The sequence below is a fragment of the Solea solea genome, chromosome 8 (assembly GCF_958295425.1).
Source record: "Solea solea chromosome 8, fSolSol10.1, whole genome shotgun sequence".
Taxonomy (NCBI): Eukaryota; Metazoa; Chordata; class Actinopteri; order Pleuronectiformes; family Soleidae; genus Solea; species Solea solea.
The window spans coordinates 21,716,219-21,726,229 of NC_081141.1; the positions used below are offsets into that span (position 1 = coordinate 21,716,219).

Sequence of the window (10,011 nt, forward strand, 5' to 3'; positions counted from 1 at the left end):
AACCACTTTCAATAGAAAAAAACCATGTGTGTGTGTGTGTGTAATAAAATACAATAATCGTCTGACCTTCTTGGTTTTGACAATATCCTGGATATAATCTCTGTAGTCTGTCATCACTCGCTTCTCCTTCTTTGACAGAGTCTTAACCCTTTTGCTGAGAATAAGAAGCAAAGATTAAAATGACAAAATATCATTTATTCTCTTTGAAAAGTATGTTTTATGTGCATCTAATCAATTTTAAACCAATACATATACATTTTACATTTCTCTAAACCATTAATGTAAGGGGTTTAACATTGGAGATTTTCACTGTAGATCTTTTTCCCTGATAAAAAAATATTGAAAATAGTGAGTAATGTCCATCAGAGATTTTCAAACTCCAAGAAAACAACTTTAAATATAAAGTTATGAAACACAGAATATAAAAATCAACCACTCTTGGTACCTCAACCAGGTACATATATAGTCAAATATTGTGCATCCCTAGTATCTAAGCCTTAGTTCCTTTTTAAAAACACATTACTACCGTGTAGCGTCTTTGGCATCAGGTCCGACCACTTACCCTGCAAAGTGCTTAGCGAGGAGAAGCAGGAGGTAGCAAAACGCCCCAAAAACTATAACAAACACTACTTGTCCATCTTCTGGTATCCATTCCCAAAAATATAGCACCACTCCCTGTGGGACACACATGGAGTAGACCGTCAGAGAAGCAAATACCAAGTAAGTCGAACCATTTCATGAAATAACATTTATAACAGAGCGGTCATGCTCTTCTGATCGTGTACGTGTGCTTTACTCGCTCTTACTGTAAAGACGGCGAAGGTCAGCGCTGGACCTTCACCCAGCATCTCGCCCAGCTGCTCTTTAGAGAAAGTGCTCACGATGAAACTGAGGATGAAGAGGACGGGGAGGAAAACGCCCAGAGCTCCACACAGGAAGGAGTGGAGACGAACACTTCTGCTGTAAGTCACGTCAGCCCTGCATCACACACACACACACACACACACACTATCTGCTTTTAGTGCTTACATAAAGGTCCAGTGTGCAATATTTAGGTGAAATGATTTTCCTTTTTTTTTTATGATTTATGGTACATTGGACCCTGCCTTTCGTCCTACGTCAAGCTGAGTCACCAGCACCCCCCGCCCCCCCGGACCCTCATGTGGAGGATAAAGCAGTAGAAGCTGAGTGAGTGAGTCAGTGTTTTCTATTCATATGACTGAGTTCTTTCCATCTGTGCTCGATTTTGCTTTTACCACCAGGACTCGGATGTGTGACACAAAAATTGAATTTGAATTAAGAGAAGTAAGAAGAAACTGAACTGCAGTCTTCTCTAAAGTACCTTAAAGGCATACTTGAGTAAAAGTACACACATCTTTACCAGAAAATGACTTTGTCCCTTTTTTATCATATTACTTAAGTAAAAGTCTTAATGTTTATGACATTTACTGTACTTAAGTATCAAATGTCATTTTCTGATTTAAAATGTGCTTAAGTTTTAGAAGTAAAAGTATTACAAAAAAGTGAGGCGATAGGATTGAGCCATGGTGGCTCAGTGGTAGGGCGAGTTGTCTTTTAACTGGAAGGTCGTGGGTTCAATTCCTGGCTCTGCTAGTCTGTATGTGTCCTTGAGCAAGACACTTGTAGAAAAAAGACTAGATAAGCTCTGTATAAACACAGACTATTACCAACTCTTCTTCTTCTTCTGATTTTATCTGGTAGTAACGAGTAACAAAGATAGTTAGAGTTAAGTGTTTGTACTGTGTAGTGAATTGATGTTTTGCAAGTTCAAATTTTAAAAGCAATTATTCAAATTAAGTGGTTCACAGCATTCAAATCCAGTCCTACATTTACTAACGTGTATTAATGCTGGTAAACTCCTCCATACTCAGAATATGGGTATTGTGTTCATTGTACATGCAGGTGAACTCTAATAATAAATAAAGAATGAAATAATAAAGAATAATGCGTTGTGTTGGGTTGAGAGGTCAAACCTGTCCTGCTCCAGTTTGCCGTGGATGGTGGAACAAATCAGGTCGCAGTCTTTCTCCAGCTGGTTCAGCGTCTTCTGAACAGCCTGGTTGATGGTTTTCTCGATGGTCTGACAAACCCCATCGATCTGGTTCACGCATCTGCTCGGCTACACAAGACAGAGGCTCGTCATGAGTGCATTGATTCCCAGTGCATCTTGAAAATGGGTGGGCCAACATCTGGAAACTTTCACAACCAATCCTGAGGGGATTCCGATTGACAGCCACGTGCACTTAGTCGGAAGGGAAGATGCTCTTGTTCAGCGAAAAGAAAATGGAAGCCAGGAGGGACGAATAAATCTAACGTGTAGTAGAGCTTTGTGGCTGTAGATCACAAGATGGCGCAGCAATAACTCCGGTATAGAGCTGCTGCTGTCAGACGAGGTTGATCAAAGCCATGGTTTATAACCATGGATAACTGTCCATCATCATACTGAAATATTAATCACCTTGTTTCGAGAGCCACCGGGAAACCTGAGGTGGAGAATTTACATTCTAGGATAATCAACGGCTGTTCAGCCTCTCTAAGGTCATCGAGAGCCTTAAATCCAAGCCCCAACACCTGAGACGTGAGGAAAACACTTAAACCTCATCCCTGCCCGTCCAAACATCTACCAGTAGAACAACCAGTGGCAACGGGAATGGTGTTAATCTTCTTTTTTTCTTTTAGCAACTTCCCTTGGGTTTAAAAATCCCAGGTATACCTTCTAAATTAAGTGTGAAATTAAGGTGGTAAAACACTGCATATTTATCAAAGTATTAGACCGTTGTCAAATATGTTAACGCAAGAACATTTCAAGAGGAAATGCTGCAATTTTATATTGATTATCTGCTTTAGAACAACCGGTACACAAACATAGTTTATTCACCTTCTGTGGGTTAGGGATGTAAATTGTCGGCATCTCAAAACCACATTTGTTGAGACCTGGACGGCGACACAGCTCCTGGACTATCTGCATCATCACCCTCTGCCAAAAGAAAAGAAAAGTTCAGTCGCCGGTTTAAACTACCACAAGAACGAAAACAGAAAATATCAAGTCACCTGTCTGTCCGTTTCCTTCCCAGCTTCGTCTGCTTTGCTGAGGTAGAACATCAGCTTGTCGCCACACTTCTCGCTCAGCCTCTCCACGATGTTGAGCGTGCGCTTGCACAGCGCCTGGCCCATCGGGTCGAAGAACACGAATATCAAGTCGGCCTGTTCTCCTGCCCAGAAAATTTAAAAAACCAGATCATTGGAGAAAACACGCGGCTTTAAGGCTTCGTATGCCGAGACGTACCCAACCAGGTGATGGCGCAGTTGACGTCGAAAGGATAGATCATGTCCCCGTCGACCAGACCTGGAGTATCCACGAAGGTCACCAGGCTGAACTTCTTCTGCTTGGAGGTGGAGATTTCAGCCGACAGGTAGTCCGTCACACCTGGAACATACATACTTCAGTTCCCTCTGATGACTTCATTATTACAAGTGATTTAGGAAGCCGCAGTACAGTCGATACTCGGGGACCCGAGGGAGCCGCATTGACGTGAAGGATCAAGCCTTCAACTTTTTGTGCTTTCGGCTTTGAAGGAATCTGTGAGCAAACTGCAAATACGCTCCTAATTAAGATGTACACGTCGTCTGGGAACGTGGCCACACTCTCACAACTTCCATTTTATCACATCAAACCCATTGTGTTACGTAGGTCCGTTGTCATGGTTACACACAACAGCTCTTCAACTGGCAGCTTTAGTGCGGGGCGTGGGACATAAAGCTAGCCAGTGAAGAACGACTGTGAGGCAACGCACACGAGCCCCGACCTTTACAACCCCACCGAAAGAAACAGCATCACTGTTGAGGAAAAGACCCCCACTATTGACTAAAGAAGCCCCACCCACACGGGCCTGTGATGACACTGAGGCTGTTTCATAGGAAGAGGCAGGTGTTAACAGCCCAGCACAAATCACATCCTTGTGCTGCAGTGAGCGAGCCGTGCCACTGCTGCTGCTGTGGCACATTAGTATTCGCTTATGTTTCCCTGACACCAGCGTGGCCACATTATCGATACATCGGCCTCTAACCACAGGTCCTGAAAGTGCGTCCTCCCATCCCCAGGCGAGCGACACCGTCCGTGAACGCGCGCCACGTTTAAGAGTGAAATAAATCATCGCATCTGTGCAAACGTCTCTGAGTCGCTTCATGTTACATCTCTACAAATCTGCTGACCTACTCGCAGAGTTTGGAAAGCCCACTGCGACAGCACACAGATATTGTCATCCACTTTGATCAAACTAAGTCGTCTAAATCTCTCCAGTGACTGTAACTGAGATACCGTGCACAAGGAAAAAGGGCAAACACTCCCTCAGCAAAAGTTAAAACTAACTTGTTGGACTAAGAAACGATAAAGAGCACATTGTGGTCTAAACTCTCAAACACGTTGACAAGAAGAAGAAAAAAAACACAATACAGTTAAACATCCTGTATGCAAGACTCAAAACAGCATTAAGAAGTATTTCCAAGCAGCTGCTCCCACATCAGAATGCATGGTGCTTTTTTCTGATGAGTCATCCTCAGTCGCTGTGTCAGGTACAGAAATGTCTGACATGGTGTTTTTCTTTTTTTCCCCCCAGAGGCGACGATGAAGTTGAAATAAGAAGAAGATTGCTTGTATTTCAGCAGGAGACTGACGGTGTTGCGAGGCTCGGGCCTGCAGAGTGCAGCTGTGGCTGCGACGTCTCTCGCGGCTGTGACATTTCTCAGCAGCTCCTCCTGACTCCACTGCACTGCTGTCGATGGTTGGGCGTGTGACTCACACGCCATACTGTGAGCGCTCTGGTCCGCACCCAGTGAACCCTCGCTCTCTATACGCTCACTGTCAAACTACACACATACATTACTGCCCCCCTCCTCCTCCTCCTCTTCTGTCTCCTCCTCCTCCTCCTCCCTTCACACTGATGATCCCACACAGCCAGCAGGCAACACCCAGACTTTCTGCAAGACCACCTCAACATCCAGAGGATCCAGACCATTACTGACGCACAACAGAGCAACAACAAGCCACTGAATAAATCTAATATCTCTTTGTGAGAAAGAGATAGAAAGAGAGAGAAAGAGAGGGAGAATAATCTCCACTCACACAGCTCAGCAACAAATGGCACAAACCCAATGAGAGGGGAAAACGGTAGTCTGGTCTGATTTATCAAGAAAACCTGATACGTCAAAGGCTCTGACTCAGTGTTGAGTCATCGAGGTGAAGCGCCTAAACACGACCTCAGGTCGTTATCGTTACCTGTGATAACGACACGCACACTAACACTGTAGTTTGAGTTGATCCAGTTGGGGCTGCAATGGTCACTGGATTACTATTCTGGTCATCGACTAATCGGTTTGAGTGTTTCTTTGCTCCATGTAACAAAGAAATCATTCAAACTGAAACATTTTTAGTGAAGACCTTGGAGAACGTCATCATTTTCTGACATTTTATGGGACCAAACGAATCTATTCATCAAGGAAATTATGATTCGAATTTGGAAATACTCATTAGTTGCAGCCCTGGTTGCACGTGGACCATCCCTGGTAAATGATTCACTCATCTCCTGTAGTTCTGCCGGACTAATGCTGCATCTCAGCACCTGCTGTTGCAGCAAATCTGAACCCTCTGACCCCTTTAATGCTTTAACGTCTTCAGCAAATGCAGTGACAGAGGAAAAGAGACGACAGAAACCACCGTCATCTCCATGTGTTTACTCGTGACTGCATTTCTTTCAGTTTGGAGTCGAATTAACCAAGGCTGCAGAGTTGACTGTGTCACTGAAATAGAAAAATGGAGTTTCAAAGGGAGGGAAAAAGACGCCGCAAAAGGTGGGGATGTGCGTGTCTATTCCCAATCACGATCTCACGTATGAAAAAGGGAAAGGATCTTTATTGTCATTATACTGCCGACATTGTGAGGGCAGATGGAGGGTTTCTGTCTGGAGCAGATATATGGCGGTTTGATATAATTGGTCACATGTGAATATTTGCCTTGAGTGCTGTGGCACACACACACTTCATTCATTCATAGTGAGGACCCTCATCGACATAATTCCATTCCCTAGCCTCCGTTCCACCATCACAACTAAATGCCTAACCCTAAAACCAGGACCTAATCCCCAAAAAGCCCTTTACAGAAGTGAGGACTAGTTAAAATGTCCTCACTCCTCACAAAGCAACAAATACAAGAACACACACACTTTCGCACACTCATTCACGACATTCTATCACGGCGGGGACCCCCTGACCCGTTGAGCGGTTGCACGTCGCAGTAACTCCAGTTTTACGACCGCAACACTTATCAGTGTTTGCACAGAATAGAACCATAAACGCTTCATTATCAAGCCCTTATTAGTAGCAGTACAGACAGATGACAGAGGCAAGTCTGTTCTTCTTCCTCTCTAAACGTCAGTCTTGAAACATCAGGTCTACACATAACGATTAATATAGGACAATGAAAATGGTCCTATTGATTTTCCTCCAAGTACCACCAGAGGAAGCTTGCGTGCCACTGGAGGTATATGTACCACACTTTGAGAACCATGGGAGTAGAAGATAAGCACAGTGGAGAGACCTTGATTTTCTCTGAGCAGAAATCGCACTGCATGTAAAATACGTCAAGGGTTGCACTTTGCAGGAACCCACTGTGAGTTTCTAATGGACTGGAATGGAAGTGTTACCTTTGAACTCCAGAAGGGGTCGAAAGTGTGGGTAGAGATGAAGCGTCGCGTTCCCCTGCCATAGAAAAAAAAAATAAAACAAAGACAATGAGAGGAAAAAATAAATACTCATCTGCAGTTTCCAGCCTCCCTCCTTTTAGTTATCTACGCTCAGTCTCATTCTGCGGCTCAAGACACCTACTTTGATCTTCTACTGAACACAAGAGATAATCCTTCCACGCTGCAGTCCTGCACAGCAAATACATTATTTATCTTCATCCTCTTCACCACAGCAGGATATGAACAGAGAAGTAGAGGGGGCAAACGAGAGACGAGGTCTCTCCCGAGCCTTTTATTAGCTCCAAAGATACCTCTGTGTGTGTGTGTGTGTGTGTGTGTGTGCGTGTGTGTGTGCGTGTGTGTGCGTGTGTGTGTGCGTGTGTGTGTGTGTGCGTGTGTGTGTGCGGCAGCATACACCCTGCTGATGTTATCACCACATCCACCTTTATGACTGGCTGCAGCATTTGCTCCTCTTACTCGTGTCACTAATTCAACTCGACTCCCTCTTCGTCCACAAACACACGGCCATCATCTACCTTTTATTTACTGTGATCGTGATAAATTAAAGACATAAACATGTAGGGCTGCAGCAATTATTCAATTATATATTTATTGTAAAGGTTTCTGATTTTTTCACCTTCTTAAAAGGTGAATATTTTCTGGTTTCTTTGCTTTGGTTTCTTTAAAACTGGGAAAAAAACATAATTTCCAGGTTTGGGAAAACACTGATCAACATTTTATGGAACTAACAGATAAAATAATCTATTTATCATTAGTTGCAGCTCTACTACAATATTTTATATAAGGTTTGCCTTTGGTTGAAAGCGTGGTTGAAAATACATTATTGTAAACAAGGAACAGAAAGAGCGCTTTTACTTTTAAACTAAAAGTCGACTGCTATGGGTTTTTCCATTCTTGATTCTGATCTAAAATTTTCCACCCGATTAAAATAAAACAGTTTAATAACAACAATTCATACAAAAGATGACTTCATTTAAATAAACATTTACTGAACGATACTCGTGTTCTGCCTCAGGAGCGTCAGAGTGCTTTTATTTTAGGGCGTCTTGTGTGTTTGCTACAGATAAAGACATTGATAAGCTGAGAGTCGTTGCTGCAGCAGCAGTCACAGCTATAGTGTGGTAAAAAAGAGAGCAAGAGTGAGAGAGAGAGAGAGAAAGAGATGCTTAAAAAAACTGGAATATAAAGTAAGTTCTGGCAAAACACTGAGACACAAAGCCACTTTGTCAGGAGGTGAGCTGAAGCTCATGATCCCATGCTACATCTCTGTTATTGTTTTGACAGAGAAGACAAAAAGGGAGCCCCCTAGAGGAAGAAATGGCATAATATGCAATTAAAGCACTAACCGTAAAGCCCTTACCGTCAATGATTCTCTTTTGCGTCCACTTGTGATGAATGTAAACCCCTGCGTTTCAATGGCGACGCCTGTTTTCTGTATGTGCTCTTCAACATACCTGAAATGTCAGAAAAATCTGTTGTTTTTTTAGCTTTAATAGAAGAATCCTGATTATTTCCAAACAAAAGAATGCAACAATACAAATATTAGCGACTAAACCAACTTTTATAACAGCTTTGGAAATTTCTGAATTGTCTTTTTAAACAGACCTTTTCACAACTATTCACACAAAATACTGGGATTCTCTGACAGAATCCCCGCATTGAGTGGTCAATGTTGTATTCAATTTTTTAGCAATAAATGGCTCAGCAAAATAAATGATAAACAAAAAGAAAGTTTAATTAAAATATTGCATCCCCTTTTACTTTTTGTAGCTTTATTTAGCATGATGTGTTCATCAAAAGACAAACTGTCAGTCAGTTAAACTTGTTAAGATCACAATTCTGTTGCCAAATTAAAAAATAACTCTCATTGAAACATGGGGTGTAAAATGTGAGGGTCAGAGAGCAAATCCTATTAAAAAAATATATTTTTTTCTTACCAATTAATGAAGGAGCTCTTCCCTGCAGAGTGGTTTCCCATTATCATCACAATGATTTTCTTTCTGGGAGGCAAGATACGGAGCCCAAGGCTGCTGGCGATTTTTACCAGGCCTGAAAGTACACACACAGACACACAGAAGCCATTTCAATTAGCATGATTGTACTAATCATAAAATTTAATAAATAATTTAAAAAAAAAAGAGGGGAAATATGGATGATATACTTCTTGTTCTTGTAACCTTAAGCATCTTTGAGTGAGAGCCAGTCAGCTGCATGAGAAAATGAAAAATGCCAGACTGATCTAAGGGAAAATGTTTACTTGTGACATTTGGGTGAAAATATTTAACTTAATCGAGTTCTTGTTTTGTCCACAAACCAAATTATGACTGACAAATTATGGTTAGGACCTCCAAAAGATTAGCGGCCCTGTGCACTTGTTTTGTCCACACGTTTTAGTTTAAGTCAGTTTTAATGATTTACTTGATATATGGAGCAAAGGAAACTATAAAATAAAAAACTATGAAAATATTCACATATTTCACTCAAATAATTATGTTCAAAGGTTGTGTCATCAGTATTATACTAATCGAGTGGTATGATCAATCCATGAATCTGACAGATCAGTGGGTGTACTCCGTCACATGGAGGCGCTGTCCGCGAGACACGGCGACCGAACTCAATGACACTTGTTTGACAGTGACCGACAGCTGCACCCCCTGCACCTCCTGCTGCACCTCCTCCTCCCACTGCACCTCCTGCTACACTTCACAACTTCAGCCCGAGTCCCATTAAACAGTCGAAGTTACATAACAACACAACCAGGTGTGTTTCCCCTTCTTCAGACTCAGCACTAACTCGTGTAAACACACAAACAATCGCAGGTTATTGATTACTTACCGTTTTCGTTGTCGACATATAAGCCGTGACATTCCTTCAGGATCCTCTCACTGGGAGTGGTGATCGCTGACTCCAGTGGGTTTGCCACGGACCGTGGCTTTCTGGACGACATTATTGTGATCCCAGCCACCACCTCACAAACTGCCAGTGGGAACAATTTCACGGTTGCACCAACACTCTCCTGTGCGGATTAAGCGCCCTCGTGCGGTCAAAGAGGGACGGGACACCCGGGACATTATATGCGAGACAGGCCGCGCAAAAGCATCAGAAATAATATTGAATAATAATAATGTGTGTTTTATTTGTCTTTTTGGTGGAATCGAAAGTCTGTCCTTGAAAACGGTGACCAGTAAGTACAAAAACAATATTACTAAATGTGAAATACTTTTTTACAAAG

At 42.4% G+C, this 10,011-nt stretch overlaps 1 protein-coding gene across 3 annotated transcripts in view; it reads right to left on the bottom strand.

Moving 5' to 3' along the window:
- The window catches only part of si:dkey-98f17.5 (uncharacterized protein LOC569123 homolog), an 11,917-nt gene extending 2,114 nt beyond the window's left edge, over positions 1-9,803 (bottom strand). For 2 of the 3 annotated variants that reach the window (XM_058635551.1, XM_058635550.1), the window contains exons 1-11: positions 9,615-9,802; positions 8,717-8,828; positions 8,140-8,233; positions 6,720-6,774; positions 3,308-3,448; positions 3,073-3,233; positions 2,900-2,998; positions 1,995-2,140; positions 807-978; positions 563-675; positions 67-154 (exon numbers count right to left, since the gene is read on the bottom strand). In XM_058635551.1, coding sequence (XP_058491534.1) covers positions 67-154; positions 563-675; positions 807-978; positions 1,995-2,140; positions 2,900-2,998; positions 3,073-3,233; positions 3,308-3,448; positions 6,720-6,774; positions 8,140-8,233; positions 8,717-8,828; positions 9,615-9,726 — 1,293 coding nt within the window. In that variant the 5' untranslated portion in view covers positions 9,727-9,802. Of the gene's footprint in view, positions 1-66; positions 155-562; positions 676-806; positions 979-1,994; positions 2,141-2,899; positions 2,999-3,072; positions 3,234-3,307; positions 3,449-6,719; positions 6,775-8,139; positions 8,234-8,716; positions 8,829-9,614 lie in introns of all 3 variants that reach the window. The other variant, XM_058635552.1, reaches the window with a different exon arrangement.
- Between the last annotated feature and the right edge of the window lie 208 nt (positions 9,804-10,011).